General features: G+C 34.7%; 1 protein-coding gene across 5 annotated transcripts in view; it reads right to left on the reverse strand.

Moving 5' to 3' along the window:
- Positions 1–10,972: 10,972 nt before the first annotated feature.
- Positions 10,973–17,593, reverse strand: part of LOC105475602 (von Willebrand factor D and EGF domains) — a 153,218-nt gene continuing 146,597 nt past the window's right edge. For 4 of the 5 annotated variants that reach the window (XM_071094890.1, XM_071094891.1, XM_011730998.2 and 1 more), the window contains 3 exons: positions 17,139–17,234; positions 14,457–14,560; positions 10,974–12,194 (listed from right to left, as the gene is read on the reverse strand). In XM_071094890.1, coding sequence (XP_070950991.1) covers positions 12,180–12,194; positions 14,457–14,560; positions 17,139–17,234 — 215 coding nt within the window. In that variant the 3' untranslated portion in view covers positions 10,974–12,179. Of the gene's footprint in view, positions 12,195–14,456; positions 14,561–17,138; positions 17,235–17,593 lie in introns of all 5 variants that reach the window. The other variant, XM_071094892.1, reaches the window with a different exon arrangement.

The following is a 17,593-nucleotide window of genomic DNA, read 5'->3' on the forward strand; positions in this document are numbered from 1 at the left end:
GACATTTTCTATAATATTAAAAACGTATGTGTATTTACATATATATGTAGGGGCCAAAGGCTCTTGGAAGATTCTCTGAAAAATCAACTCACAAAAGGCAGATTTATAGAAGAAAAGGCATACAAATTTATTTAACACGTATACATGGGAGCTTTCAGAAGACTCAAGGATACAGAAGAAATTGTCCATGCTTATGTTTAGGTTATGGATAGCCATGTAGAAACATGATTGGACAAAAAGGGCAAGATGTAATGAAAATGGGCTGAGTGGGGAAACTGGCTGTCTAGATTCTTCTGAGCATGCATTCCTTCCTTGGTGTGAGGAAGAGCCCTCTCTAGAATGGGGGTCTCATGATCTACAGTCAAACAAGGTGTGTCAGATAATTTCTTTACGGCCAGTTTTTACACAGAAAGGCAAGGGAAAATTAGAGTAATATTATGAGGTTTTATGACTGGCTTTGGAGAAAGGGGGCTCTGGTTTCTGTGACCTGCCTTGGGGAAGAGGGATTCTAGTTTTTATGGCTATCCTCCAGGGAGAACAGGACTGAGAGACAGGGGAACAGGAAAAGGTCAGAAAAAAACTGCTCTGAGGCTGCTGTGGAGGCCTTCATTTTAAGATACTCTTTTCTGAGCCCCATCATATGCAAACATATGCATTTTCAAATTGGAGTATACTATATTTATTGTCTGAAATATTTCTCTCATCTTTTCCTCTAACAAAGTCATTTTCATACAATATGAGATATAACTCTACATTAACGATTGCTTTATTGGCTATATAGAAATCTCATGACTTGAAATATAATGATGTAACTATTTTCCTATTAATAGTCACTTAATATTTAATTATTTTATAATTGTTATAATTTATCACAATCATTCTATAATTTTATTAATTTTTACATTTTAGTATTAAAAACCATGCTACAATAAATGTTTTTGGTGATAGAATTTTGCTCTAATTAAGCATTGTCTCTCTTAAATGGCTATTTCTAAATTTCCACTGATTGGACTCCTTTTATAGCACTGCTCTTAAAGGGGAAATAACTCAAAGTTTGGTCCTCAATGAAAGGCTACACATCTTGATTTTAATTTGTATTTGTTAATCTAATTAAATAAATATTTAATAAACAATACATTATTGTTAAATATTAGCTGAAGTATTCAGGACAACTTCAACTCAAATAAGTAGCTTAAAAATAAGAAAAACGCTAAGAAGGTGGATGTTATGTGTTCTCACCATAAATATAACTATATGAAGTAATGCATTCACCAGCTAGATTTAACCATCTCACAATGTATGTATACTACAAATCGTGTTGTACATGGCAAATACCTATACTTTTATGTCAATGAAAAAATAAATTTGAGAAAAAAGAAACTTGATCGTGTAGTTTATCTATTTCAGCACAAAAACTGTAATATGGGAGTTTAAGCATGTTTACTTTCTCTGACAGTTTGGTAGGTATAATAAAAAATTTACCCTGTTTTTTTAAAAATGAGTAGCAGTCATTTTAATTAATTGCAATGTGGCTTTTAAAAAGAGCTTGAGGCCTAATTAGTTAAAATCTTACATGTGTATTTTCAGCATGAGTTCTATTAGAAGCTAAAAACTGGTTACTCATTTATTTTTCAACCATGCTCATCATTTTAGTATTCCCTGATGGTGGGGAAATCTAACGTTCTTTTTCCAGCAAGTTGTCTTACTGCTGCTTACTAATAGGTACTGGCAGAGCCTGTAATCCGCCTGCCCACAAAGGTTAGAAATGAATTTTGGCATTTTGGTGGAAACTCAATAGTTACCCACTTGGAAGACAATAATAGTGCTCAAAACAATGAGATATATAAATTTCCTCTTAATTGTCTGACAGTGGTTGGAAGGTAAGTCACCCAAGCAGTGCTGAGAGGCATTACTCTGAGATCTCTGTTCTCTCATCTGAGAAGAAAAAAACAAATTCCTTGGCACCCTCTTCCTTTCTAGTGCAAATCTAAGATTGGAAGCTTTTTTTGAGCATATTATGCATCAGGACTTGATCATTAACTGGAAACTACCTTCTGTCCTCTCTAGTCCATTGCCCCTCTTGAATCTAGAAAAATCCCACCCTTGCTCTACACACAGAGCAAGGCAGACAGCCCAGTGACGACCCTCAAAGTGAATAAATTAGGTTTTGTTCTGGTAATACAAAATTCCGTTTCCTCTAGTTTTTTTTTTTTATGGAAATAAAAATAAAACAAAAGTATATTTTTCAAAATATTTGCCTATAATTTATGTAACTTTCTTTGTGAAAATACCCACATGTTACACCAAACTCTATTGCTGCCTTGCGATATTTTCTTGGATTGAACCAGCTGGTCTCCTTCAAGTCTTCTGTGTAGGCCACTATTAGAAATGAGTGGTCAGAATATATTTGTCTGTAATGTTTAATTTATTCCATCTGTAATGCTGCAGCCGGGGTATTTTACGGCATTAAACTGGAAATGGCTTGACTCCAGGATATGGGGAGATAGATCTCAGGTCAAAACCCAAGAAATAATTGACTATTTTCACAAGAAGAGGGTTGAAAAATAATATCCTCACCCTCCTACAGTCCTCAGAAAACATCAACCAGCAGTGAGAATGCATCATCAGAGAATGCTGATGTAATAGGCAGACAGATTAGGGGGATGAAGTATCACGCAGTCACCATCTCCATTAACTAACATAGGAGGAAGCATCAAAGTTGTCCACAAAAAATAATTGACAGGTCTTGGTGCCTAAAGATACAACTTTGAGCCATGAAATAAGCAAGCCCTAACAATTTCCCTTCATTTAGTAATCAGAGCCCTCAACTAAGAAAGGAACCTCTTAGCTCGGGTAGCATTAAAACAAAACAGTAAAGAAAGTACAGATGATTATCTTGAGATCTTAGAAGAAGAAACCAAACTAAACCCTAACAATATCACTTGACCATGTTAACAAGGATTATAACCAGTTCGTTGGTGAGGAAGATTAAAGTTTGATAATAGAATCTACTTTATATACATTGCATCTATACCTATATGTGTGATCTATCATCACCTGTATATCTAATCTATCATCACCTATATATCATCTATCTATGAAATTAGAAAATAAATTTGGATAATTCTCACTATAATGTGTATGTCGGTTAAGTTTTATTATCGTTCTCAAGCTCATAGTGTCTCAAATCAAAGACTAGATACAGTCATGTACAGATACACAGTTGGGAGAAACCCACTTACTTCAGACAAAATTATGGTGTCAAGAAGAAGCATATTTAAGAAAACATTATTCCTTAAAAAGACTTTATTTTCTGTCAGGGAGTGCTACATATTGACTTATTATTTCTCAGTGACAGTGGAAAAGGTATAATCTTAAAATATTTGAAAGTGCTGGCTATCTTCACAGTTTGACTTTTCCATGTTCAGTGTATACAGGAAGTAAAAAATGTTTTCTGCCCAACCTAATACTACTTAGAAAAATTTTAATCTCAGACAAATTCAGAAAGTCACCAAATCTTCTAAGGAAAGTGGTATCTTTTACAAGCACAATGAGAATTTTTAACTGCTCTCAGACAAGTGGCTATAATTATTGGAGATTATCAGGTATAACTAAGACTCTAGGCTCACAGGAAAAACTGATGTCATGTTAATTATGAAGAATTTTATTTTTGAAAAATGTCATGTTTGCCTTAAATATTTAATATGTTCTCTTATCAAAATGAGTTACTTAGGAACTGAGGATCTAGCACCATCTGCAGGCAAAATAAGCTAATTTCACCTGGCAGTAGAAACAATTTTACAGAGGTTTAAAACAGGTTAAAATTCTTTCAACAATGATGTATAAGTCTGTCCTTACAATAAAAAAATAAATCGGAATGCTACCTGCTTTGTCCTCCCTTTCTTTTATTCTCTCAAAGCATCTGCGGTGGCCGTTGATAGAGTACTGTAGTCTCTGAACTGGTATGCTTAAGACTACAATACTCTTGCCAGGAAGGGCTCCATTTTGGTCAGTGAGGGAGGTACATCAACTATGGCCCACGGTATTTTTAAAGACCTACAAAAATGTTTCCTGTCTTTTAAAATCAGTATTAAAAAACTTTTAGGTCAAATAAACTATTTTAATATATGATATTAACATATTCATCTTTAAATCAGCCCAGTTATAAAATATACTTTTTGATATTTTTAAATGGAAAAAGGGATCTGTGAAGACAAAAGTGCCTAGAGCCCACTAAGGTCAAAAGGGGTTTTTTTGGAGGCTGATTGCTAGAGTCTAAAGAACTACACAGGTGAATACAGAGGGTAATCAACTTAACCCTGGTAAACAACTTAGAACACACGTTGGCACACATTCAACTCTCAATTTCAGTCATTATATGCCAGCTGTCTTTAGCTGTCTTAGTCTGGTTCTTACTACTTATATGCCAGAGTTGATTTAAAGTTTATGTTTGCATATTTTATTTTGTTTTTAATCTCACATCTTGTTTAATTAGTGCTTTTTAAAGTTAATCAGTGAACAAAATTACCAATATATAGTAATCATTGGAAAACTCTAAAATCCAAACAGAGGAGTCTTCCTGTCATTTCTTCAGCTGGTATGACTGATTCATTTTTAGCAACAACAAAAAATAATAAAACGCATGTGTTAGGGATTTAGATAACAACCATTGTGAAAAATTATTTACAATTGTATTAGTCCATTTTCATACCACTCTAAAGAACTACCTGAGATGCTAATTTATAAAGAAAAGAGGTTTAACTGACTCACAGTTCCATATGGCTGGGAGGCCTCAGGAAACTTACAATCATGACGAAAGGCGGAGGAAAAGCAAGCACATTCTTCACAAGGCAGCAGGAGAGGGCGGGCGGGGGGGCGGGAAGTACCACACTTTTAAACCATTAGATCTCGTGAGAACTCACTCACTATCACGAGAACATCATGGGGGAAACCACCTTCATGATCCAAGCACCTCCTACCAAGTCCCTCCCTCGACACATGGGGATAATAATTTGAGATGAGATTTGGGTAGGGACACACGCAGAGCCACAGCATATCAATAATAATCTCATTTTAAATTTAAAATTACACAGTATTCTTATGACATAAATATTTTTATCCCTATTTTACAAATGAGGGAATTCATGTATAGAAGGTGGTAAAGCTCTCTGTGCAAGTCCACAACTGTGGTGAGGTAGAGCCAAAATTTGGGATTGAATTAAAGTCCAGATGCACCCGACTCTGAAGCCTCAGAGCAATGTGTCCTGCTGCTCTCCTGCCGCCAGTTCTATTTCTACATGGTGCTCTTAGCAGACAGACACCTCTCCACAGACAAATGTATATCCACAGCTAGAACAAAACGAACTGGTAATTCACAAATTCTTCTTGAAGTGTGTTTTTTTCAAAATATTTTTGTCCAATAAATTAATAAATTAAATACCTCATTTTAACAGTCATATTTTTATCAATCCATACTGTGGATTGAAAAGTGGAAATATCTTTAATAAATTATCAAGTGATCTTGAGTCATTAAACATTCTTGGCTTTTCCTAAAAATAGATGATATTATGTAGTTAATAGGACTTGGTGTCAGATATGCATTCAAATACAATCACGGCAAAGTGTAAGCAGCAGGGTATTTAAGAAACAATTGGAGTTCTCTAGGCTTTGGTGTTGTCATTTGTAAAACAGAGAGAAATCTTTTCTCTCGAAAACTTGAGTGTCTGAAAGATTAATATTAATTAAAATCCCTACTATCGTGCTCAATACATTTTGGTTTTCTTTCTTCTAATTATCCCCACTTAATTTATTTAATTGATAATCACATAATTGGTCTACTTCCACTCAGGAGAGCACTTCTGATTTTTATGGTGTGCTATTGAATAATTACAACAATAAAGTGGATGCTGAGTGAAGAGGTTATCATACCTAGCAGTCTTTTGACAGAAATATTTGTCCACAGTAGTTTTAGTTTACCTGCCTTCGATAAATAAAATAAAGCAAAATTTGAAAATCTTTGACACGTGGAACTGAGTCCATTAAACCTCTTTCTTTTGTAAATTGCCCAGTCACAGGTGTGTCTTTATCAGCAGTGTGAAAATGAGCTAATACGATGAACTTCCCCACAACTTAGCAAACAACCAATTCCATCTTCCATGACTCTGCTGGCCCTGATCTGGGCTGATTACCTAGGGATGGTCACTGGTTCACGCCCATCCAGTGCTACCAATTTCTCTGAGATTTCTCTCATTCAAGACTTTTGAACTAAATGACATGTTTTCTAGTCAATGGGTGGCAGTAATTGGAACAGAAAGATCATCACATTGATCTGGTGGCCACATTGAATCCTGAGGAAAATCAATAAAGAACAGCAATGGGCAAAGAGAATTAAAGATTTACAGGGAAGCCAACAAGAGACAATCCATGCAGCTCCAGAAGAGAAAAGAATGAGTCTTTTGATTGCTTCCTGGCTCCCATGAAACCCAGCCTCACTTCTTGTCTTGAATGCTGTATCGTTTTAATCAACCACCATGTTTATTGAGTTGAATCAAAGAAAAAAAAACCCTTAACTCGATGGTTCCCACCTGGAAAAGGGAAGGCAGTTTTCATTAAAGTGGGGCTGTTAGGAAAAAGATAGAAAATTAGGAAAACTGAGGGTAGTTTCCTACTCTTCATTGCCAGGGATAGGTAGCAATCCAACGTATCTGTCTGCTGCAAACTTGTCCCGGCCATTACAAGAATGACCGTTTAAAGGAAACAGAGTGTCAAGGATGCTGCCCATAGTTTTCAACATCGTCAAAGAGTTTAAGTGTTATGTGATAAGGTCCTTGTGAGGCAAATTGAAAACTGGAGGAAATAAACTTGACAAGAATTGTCAACAGGTCAGTTTGTGCAGCCTGTTTTCTGAAATTAAGGGCTGAGTTAGGTGAAAAATATAAGTCACCTGGGAATAAGTCTTCTTATTCAACATTAAATATTAGTGATTTTAGCACACTTGCTTTACTGCTGTTTACAAATATCTACTTCATCAGAGAAGGAAAATGTATTAAGACTTAAGCAATTTTTTTTTAAGATTTGGGGTCTACGTTGCCCAGGCTAGAATGCAGTAGCGATTCACAGTATTCACAGACTCAAGTGATCCTCTTGCCTCAGCCTCCCAAGTAGCTGGGATTATAGATACAGAAAACTGCCACCACCTGACTTATGCAATCTTTAGGAATTTTGCCAGACTTTTTTTTCTACAAACAGGAATTGAGTTGATATTTTCAGTATCTTTTGCAAACGGTGATTGAGGAAGCATCAACGGCAGTGCTACCCAATATCCACTATATAAACATTGATTAACAAGCTCCACTTAGATTCCCTACTTTGCTTTCTGTGAACAAATAGCCATTCTCCTCTTTTTTAAAAAAACAGAATCTTATAATGTTGTTTATTATTTACTTCTTATTTATAGTTAATAACATTTTAGATATGCAGTACAGTATATCTTCTTTCAGGTTTTCTGTATTGTATTTCTCCCCCTATTTAACATGTTATTTAATATTTAGGCAACTGCAGCTCATTTTAGAAGTAACTGGTATGCATATTATAAGTCACAAAAAATTATTAAGTGGCATAAAGGCAAAATACTATATTAATTTGATGAATATTAATATGCTTGGTTTAAACCCCAGCATGTAAGTCCATCAAAAATTACATAATTGTGGTGGATTTTTAATAAAATTGAAAAAATACATACAATATGTCTATATTGTCATTATGGGTTCCAAATATCCCCAAATAGTTTTAACCTGAAATTTTAAATTTTATCATGTATTTCATTTCAGTGTTAGCAAGAATAAGCACAAAACAGTCAAACATATTAACTAAGCAAAGTCTATAGTCTGAATTCTTTATAAGAATTCAGCAAGAATAAACACTACACTCTAGCCTGGGCAACATAGCAAGACCTTATTCCTAATAAATAAATAAATAAATAAATAAATAAAATTATAAGATAAATATTGAAAGTTACGTATTTTCAATTACTTTTGCTTAATTTTTAAACACTCACTATTTTCAAAGTATTTTCCAAATAGACTGTGAATAAAATACGTTGAAATTAGTCGCTGCAAAATATCATCAAGATATAAGCCAAAAATTAAATCTTTTGCCATAAATTTATCAAATTACTTGCTTTTCTAAACTCGCATTATATTCTAAACATTACTTTCATTTCCATGAGTCATTAGCTTTCATAAGGATGATTTTACATAAAATTTGTAAACCACAGCATTTCTTCATTATTAACATATGCAGGTCCATTAAATCTATTATAAATGGATAGTGTATTGATGAATAATATTTTAATTTTATTGAGATTCTTGATGTAGATCTAAACAATGTTTATGAAAAATTTAATGTACATTCATGCGTCACTTAATGAAGGGTATATGTTCTGAGAAATGCATGATAAGGCAATTCTGTATTTGTACTAACACTGTAGAATGTACTTACACAAACTTAGGTAGTATAGCCTACTACACATATGCTGTATGGTATAGCCTACTGCTCCTAGGCTACAAATCTTTACAACATATTACTGTATTTGAATACTGTAGGTAATTGTAGCACAATGGTAAGTATTTGTAGATCTAAACATAGAAAAGGTACAGAAAAATATTGTAATATAGTCTCAGGGGACCACCATCATATACATATATATATGTGTGTGTGTGTGTGTGTGTGTATATATATACACATATATATATATATTCTGTGATTAGCTGAAACGTCATTCATTATGTGGTGCATGACTGCATTAGTTTAGGTATCTCAGAATAAGTCTTTAAGCGATTATAACTTTTAAACCATAAAAAGTTTACCTTGAAAATCAATTTAATAAGACTATTGATAAAATTGCTATTGATAAAATTGCTATGTGGTTGTGACATTGTGAAATATATATTTGGTCTTCATCCCATTCCTGATATATAGCTCCTAAAATCCTTATAATCTCCAAAGTGATAAGTGTCTTTTTGTATGCTAATGAGTTGACCGATGGCTGGGGACTCCTGGATAGCCCCGAGGACGGTCATAGGAAAGACCGAGACACCTTTAGGCATTTCAGCCCAGCCGTCCAGGGAGGGGAGAGAGGCTGAAGGTTAAGTCAATCACCAATGGACAATGATTCAATCACTCATGCCTATGTAATGAAGTCACCATAAAAGCCCAAGGACAAAGTTCAAATGAGCTTTCAGATAGCTGAATACACAGAGGTTCCTGGAGGAGCCCAGAGAGGGCGTGGAAGCTCTGCACCCCTTCCCACATGCTTTGCCCAACACATCTCTTCACCTGTGTCCTTTGTAACATCCTTTATAATAAAGCAGTAAATGTGTTTCACTGTGTTCTGTGAGCCATTCTAGCAAACTAATCAAACCTGAGAGGAGGAGATTGTGGGAACTCTAATTTATAGCTGGCAGTCAGAAGCACAGGTAAAACAACCTCGGGCATGTGACTGGCATCTGAAGGTGGGAAGTCTGAGGAATTGGGGACAGAGCCCTCAACCTGTGGCATCTGATGCTACTACAGGTAGATAGTGTCAGAATTGCATTGAATTAAGATGACATCCAGCTAGTGTCTGCTGCAGAATTGGTTAATTATTGGGGAGAACTCCCCCACAAACTTCTTGCTGACCAGAGGTCACAGAAGCCTTCTGTGTTGATTGTTGTGTTGTGAGAGTATACTAGGAAGAAACTGAATTTGTTTTCTACTCATACAATTGTATCCTGAGCAAAGTTGTCAAAGTATTACAAAAATGTATCTATTTCATAGTATTTTAATTCTAATTACTAATTAAAAAGCATTCACTTTTATCTACAATACTCCTATTTTCACAAAAGCTGAAGAATATTAGTACAATACTCTTATTTTCACAAAAGCTGAAGAATTTAAGTATTTCTGGTAATATAAAACATAGTGAAGTATGTTATTGTTGATGAAAAGAATCAAACTGTGTAAAATATTTGAAGAGATTTATTCAGAGCAAAATATGAGTCATCATGGCCTGTGACATGGCCCCAGGAGATGCTGAGAACATGTGCCCAAGGAGGTCAGGCTACAGCTGGGTTTTATATATTTTAGGGAGACATACTAGGTGGATTCAAGAATTTTCTCATTGGCAATTGGTTGAAAGAGTTTATCTAAACACCCAGAATCAACAGAAGGGGGTGTGTGGGTTAAAATAAGGGGTTGTGGAGACCAAGGGGTTCTTATTACGCAGATCAGGCTTCCAGGTAGGAGGCTTCAGAGAGATGAGATTGCAAATGTTTCTTATCAGGCTTAAAAAGGTGTCAAACTCTTAGTTTATTCTCTCCTGGATCAGGGAAAAAACCCGGAAAGGGGTGGGATTCTCTATAGAATGTAGATTTTCCCCAAAAGAGATAGCTTTGCAGGGACATTTCCAAATATGTCAAAAAATACATTTTAGGGTAAAATACTTTATTTCAGGGCCTGTTATCTGTCATGTTGGTATCTTATTGCTACAAAAAGTCTGCTTTGTTATTTTTAAGGTCTCTCTTTTGATGTTAACGCTGGCGGGTTGTGCCTGAATTCCAAAGGGATGAGGGTATAATGAGGCACGTCTGATCATCCATTCCCATGACGTCCTGAACCAACGTTTCAGGTTTACTTTGGAATTCCATTACTTGAGAAGAGTTCTTTCCATTGGTTGGGAGGCTTTGAGTTTTATTTTTGGTTTATATTATGGTCTCCTAAGCAATCTATTAAAACTGCCTTTTAGTAAATACAAAATGATAAATTAAAAACTCTTTAATTCTGACATTGGATGTTAATACTTAAAGGGTCCTTAGCAAATGTAGCAATACTTTTATTCTGATCGTGTCTTACTTTATCTTACAGGTTAGATATGGCTTAGGAATGCTCAAACTTTCTACTTAAAAGAAAAGAAAAATGAGCCTTTGTAAATGTATATGATTTAAGATGGTCATGTTCAAATTAAAATTTGACATGTTTTCTCAAAGTCAAATGAAATGTTTGAGGCAAAATATGAGATAGCAGGAAAAAGGAAACTTTATAACCCCAGGTAACTTGCAATTATTTGCATCTCTGAGGCAAATCCTTTAATTATATGTGTATTCCCTGTTGTTGTTACCCACTTCCCCAACTATTCATGTATTGTAATTTAACTTTGCTTTTATTAAGCATCCACATACACTTTTCTTGTGATATCTGTAGAAGGATTCGGTTTTGTGATCATCTCTCTCGATTCATATACCAAAATGGATCATGGTACAGAAAAAAATGGAAAGATGAAAGAGCAATCAGATGCAGACCTTTTAGCATGTCTGGTGTCTGTTTTCTCACTTTTGGGCCCAGGACACCACTGCCACTTTTTTGTAAGGCTGGGAATTACATTTTTCAGAATCCACTTGTCTGTGTGGTTCTGGGTCACAGTTTGCCAATGAGAAAAATTTGCTGGAGAGTAGGAAGATGGAAATGAAGAGGAAGTCGTTGGTCTTTTCAGAGGTGTTTGCAGCTTGATGCTTGGAAAGATGAAATTCACAGTGGCTTTCTAGCAAAAATTTGAGAATAATCCACTTTGCCTGAGACAGTTGGTGGTAGTTTTTAAAGATTCTCAAGTATTGTAGCAGTTCCAGGAAAGCCTCTGAAAAGAACCTGCTTGGAGCTTTGGCCTAACATCTTCATTATTACCCACTCTGATCAGCGGTGGCTTTCCTAATCTTTAGCTCCCAACCCTCATTCCCCATCCCTCAAATAGTCCTGTGAGCCCCTTGTTCTGAATTAAACATCATCTATCAGCATGATATCAAGTGGTTTCCATTAGGTTGACTGACTACTAATGATGCAGACGTAGTCACAGGGCTGAGAAAATACTCAGTTTATTAAATATTGTGAATGGATGGAATATCAGATACATCATCTTAATATGTAAATATCCTATTCCATCTCAACATCAAATTTAGATTACCTGGATTTCTTCTTTGCTTTTCTCTAATGATTACAACTGAGATCATTATGTATTTTATTAGTTTCTTCAGTCTTTAAGATATTTTTTGAATGATGTTCAAATAAATTTCAAGTTATCTCCAACTTTTTCTGAACAAAACATTTCCATTCTTAAGATACAGGCTTGTAATTCATATACTTGATGCTACTCAATGGTGTCTTATCTGTAGTAGGAAGAAGGAAATTGTGTTTCAATGAATAGTATAAAATCATTTAACGCATACTCATTATTTGTTGCCTCCTTCCCTCTGACATGATACATAAAGCTCTTTTGGTTCTGTTTGCCACTAGGTTCGATACTGTTTTCATAAAATTGAAATCTAATCAAGATTATATTTAAGGTCCAAGCAGTCATAATCAAATGGAGCTTGCATACTAGGTGACTCCATCTTGGCAAAATGTTACACTTTAGAAACATCCATGCCCAATAAAACGAATTAATGTTTTAATATCCCTCAAGAAAAAACCAATGATACTCATAATGCATTGCCCATCCTTTTCTTTCTCCACCTCTTTCTATTCCTCTATTCGACGTAATTAGTTACAAACTCTTACATAGTGCTTGCTATGTCCCAGGCACCATTCTAGGTATTTCACATATATTAACATATTTAATCCTTACAATAAGCCTATGATTAGGTGCTACTATTAATGCCATAATGCAGATGAGAAAACTGAGACTCAGGGGATTAAACTTGACTGAAATCACAGAGCAAATTAAGTGGCAGGCTCAGAGTGAGTGCACTGAGCCACAAGCAGGAGGTTATGATGCTTCCCAAAGCCTTTTATCAACCCACCCTCTTTAGCACCTTTTTCTTCCTTTGCTTATTTTCCCTTTCTCTGTGTTTCTTGTCTCTAGCCAGTAATTCTTTTTCATTGAAATTCTAGCAATCCAATCCGTAAGCTCCTTTTCTTTTTTTTTATCCACTATCTCAGGTTGCCCGAGGAAGAGCCAGGAGGTAGTTAGCCAGCCGGAACCCTCCTTTGGGGAAGGTGGGGAAGACGGGAGCAAAGGATGGAGTTGGAGGTTCTGTGGATACCCGTGGATGGTGGTTGCTTTTTTCCCCACTAAAGAGAAATTTACCTTTTAACCTATGTGTGGGAGCCAAAGAAATATCGAGAGCAAGTGAAAAAAAAAAAAAAAAAATGACACCAGTGATCAACAGAAGAAAGCCAGAATGAGATTGAAGTTAGAAGCTTGGGAGAGCAGGTTACAGTAGAACAGGACGTATTGTGCTCATGCTTAGCCTTTTCTCCCCTTTTCCTTCCCCATGGCCTTCTGGCATTTTTTCCCCTCAGTGTGATTTCAAATGCATTCTCGGAAGCAACATTAATGGGGATAAAGATGATTTGCTATTGATCATATAAGGAAGGATTCAGATGGCAAATACATACATAAAATAGAATATAGAGCAGCCACTAGTTTAGTACTGTCAAAGTGGAGTTAAAAAGCTTTAGAGGTCCTAGGGTTTTCTGTGCCATAAAAATCTCACATCAAATCAAATCAAATAATATGTATTTAGGCTGCCTTCAAACCCAAGGAAGCTGAAGCTTTTATTTTTATTTTTCTCAAACAATATTTAATCAAATAAGTACTCAATAACTTTTGCTTTCCAGTTTTCAGACCACAGCCCTGTTATGGTCTGGTTATTTTCATAATGGGAGCCAATCCTACAGGATGACACCAGTGCTCGGAGAAAACTATACATATATCCATATTGTCTCCAAGCCAGATTGATCCATATCGAGCTTCAAGAAGAAAATTTCTAATCATTTGTCAAATTCTAGTACTCCAGCATACTTTTATATTCATGACCCTGGGGCATTTTGAAGTACTAAATAGCATATAATGACTTTTTAAATTACAACTCCTACAGATTAACTTTAAGACATTTTTGAGAGGTTTGCTGCATTTGTGTGTCTGTGTGTTTATATGAGAGGGAGAGAGATTATTAGAGCTACCCTTGTGTGTATAGGAATTAGGACTGAAAATAATATTTCGGCTATTGATATTTGGAAATCTAAGATTAGAGACCAAACAAAATGCAGTTTAATCCTCTGTGAAGAAATAGGGTTGCAGAAACTTTTTAAATATGTGTTTTATAGCAATGGCTCTACAGATAAGTGTCTTGAATCTATTTTGTGGAATATTTGCTGTCTCAACTACAGTGTCATGAAATACTGCATTACATTGGACAGTTATATCTATACATTGAAATTCCTTAAAAACACATCAAAGTTTTAGATAATAACTCTACCATAACACAAAAATGATACAATTTTTAATTTTAGAGGCAAATAAATGCTTTTATTTTTTATTTTGGAAATAAGAGAAAATAAAACATTGATTAGTAGCAATTACTAAGTAGAAGAGATATGCAAATGTCAATGTCTAAAATTTATTTTCTCTTTAAACTTTGAAATACCTGTATTTTCTTCTCACATGTGACTCCAGAGTATTCAGTGCGGCAGGAACACACATTGGGAAATATGCATCTGCCCCCATAAAGACATTTTGGGTTGCAAATTGCTGCAATACACAAATTTTTAGAATGACCATCTTTTGACATGAAATGCTTGTGACATATTCTATCCTAGTGGTCTGAGGCTATATGGTGATTGCACACTAATGCAGTCATAAGAATCTATTAATGAACCATCAATGAATGGATCTGTTCTATGCACTCCCATCTTTCAGAGCACACGTACACATCAAAAACCAAGCACCCAAAACTCAAACAACACTTTAGGAATTCTATAAAGATATTATTAAAAGAAACAAAAATTTCATTGACTACATTTTAAAATATTTGAAATATATCTTTTTTTTTCTAGAGGAGCTCAAGTCATTAACAGAAGATAGCATCTATCATCTGTTTTTTAACATTAAGCAAAAATTTAAAAGAGACAATCCAGTACCGGGTAGTGTATGGAGAATTTGACAATTTTTATACTATCATTGGAAGTTTAATGTGAAATAACTCGACTGAAAATTCCTGAAAGATACTCATACTGTCTATATCATACATTTCTTCCTTGAAGTCTTTCCCAAGGCAATTAAAAATACCTACATCTATCTTAATTATCTCAATATCTCAATCTAGTTATCATCTACCTGTAGAAAGAAAATACTTATAATACTTAATGATAACTTGTAAATAACTAAAATGTTAAACATAAGCAGGGAGGTAAAAGGAATTTTTGTAGTATTTAAATTATGGAGCTTAATATATTGCTTTAAATTTTGTTTTTAAACGACATAAATTCTTTCAAGTAATATTGAGTGAAAATGAGCATACCATAAAATTATAATACTAGTTATTTTTATAGGAGAAATACTGCTTCAATATCACATACTTGAAGCTTACACATTCAAGAATAATATGTCCTTTAAGATAAATGCAACATTGACGGGGTATCTTTTCATCAGGGCTGCTGTATACAATTGGGCAGGTTGTATAATCCATGAGGGCTCCACAGCTAAGAAAACAGCATTCACATGATAGATATCATAGATTTGAATTTTTATTACAACAATTTTCCAACAGATGGTAGTAACATATTTTGTTTAAGAAATATCAATATATTAAGACAGTTTCTCAATAGTTCGAAATAAAGAATTTGAAGTAGGATGACTTTTAAATTCACATAAAAATGCTGCAGGGTGCAGAAACAGGGTGCACAGCTTCAGGCTGTGCTCAGACAATCTCAGTCTGCAACCACTGAAGCATATTTCCTCATTAATGTGCTTTTAACATCTTCTCATCCTTCTCTCTTATGGTCCATATAGAGCTTACTCCAGAACAAGCAGCCCAAGTCAAGGTTGCTAACTCTTTTTTTCTAGCATTTTATCACATCTAAATTTCAATTTGGATTATCAATATTTGAGCACACATTTTTTTTGTAAATACCAGCACTTGATAGTACTTTGGTATATTTTTCTAGGATAAGAAATGTATAAATTACAATAGCAATTACTAATAAAATAGGGTCTAAGAGTCACAAAAATTACATGCAAAATTTTTGGTGCATGGAAACAAGGGTGTGGTTCATAAGACATTGAAATGGAGGGTACGTTATTTCTAGTAAAAAGGCATATCATAATAAAACTGTGTAATTTCAGTTTACAATACACTTGGCCATCAATTTTTCAATTATATAATTATTAACCATTTGGAAATATTTTGAGGAATTTCAAGTTTTTCCCATTAAGTTAATAATAGGTGATATTTTAACATGTTATTGCAAGTTTCCACTAAATATTTCAAAATTGCATAAAATTTGATCTTCCTCTATGTCTTAAGATTTCACCTATGTAGAAATTCATGACTAATATTGGATGGAAATATACTAAAACTCTAAAAAAGAAACCAAAAGTTATTCTGGATGGTGAAATTTAGAGTGATTTTTTTAAAAATTATTATTTATTTATTTATTTTTGAGACAGAATCTCTCTCTGTCGCCCAGGCTGGAGTGCAGTGGCGCAATCTCAGCTCACTGCCAGCTCTGCCTCCTGGGTTCAGGCCATTCTCCTGCCTCAGCCTCCCGAGTAGCTGGGACTACAGGTGCCCGCCACCATGCCTGGCTAATTTTTTGTATTTTTAGTAGAGACGGGGTTTCATCATGTTAGCCAGGATGGTCTCAATCTCCTGACCTCGTGATCTGCCTGCCTCGGCCTCCCAAAGTGTTGGGATTACAGGCGTGAACCACCGCGCCTGGCCTAGAGTGATTAATTTTTAATACATTTCCATATTTTCTAAGGTATCCATGATAAATATGTATTTATCTTATAATATGAAATAATATTTAAACTTCTATATATCAACACCTTCTTTGACCTACCTGGGGAAACTTTATTGGTAACGCACAGACCACAATTTGAAATTATCTCTGTCACACAAACTATTAATATGTTATACTACACTTTCTTCTTTTAAACGGATATAAAATTTAGTAAGTTTTTGTTTTATTTCTAAAATCATTTTTTAAAAAGGATCAGCATGTTGGAGTTTTTGTCCCCCTATGGATTTGTCCTATAGCTATACTTTAATTATTATAACAGATTCCAATTCAGAACATATAGTAGGAAAAGCATCCTGTGGGCTTACGTATTTGACACTGCACTCCTTCCCAGGAGGAAGGACAATGGCATATGCTGGGAGCAATGCATTCACCACCGTTTCTACATTTCTGCAAGCAGATAGCTGCCAATCAAAATATAAACAAGTTAAAATTTTAAATTACTAGTCAAATCCTATCCATAACCCACGAAACTTTTCATTAGAGGAAAAAAAAAGAAATAGTTACAGGTAAGTGATTGAAGAATTTTTTTCCCTAATATTTTATCAAGAACACTTTTGAATGTCACTACATATTCTTGGAAAATGTGACCTTAACAATTGCAAAATGTTCCACTGTTCGAATGTGTCGTGATTTAACTTTTCTCCAATTGCTGGACATCTATGTTGCTTCTCATTTTTTCACTTTGATCAAAACATTCTAGTAGTGGCTAATTTAAAATAATTTATAGAAAGGAAAAAATGAAACATTTGAATAAAGACGG

Source organism: Macaca nemestrina, chromosome 4, assembly GCF_043159975.1.
Source record: "Macaca nemestrina isolate mMacNem1 chromosome 4, mMacNem.hap1, whole genome shotgun sequence".
NCBI lineage: Eukaryota > Metazoa > Chordata > Mammalia > Primates > Cercopithecidae > Macaca > Macaca nemestrina.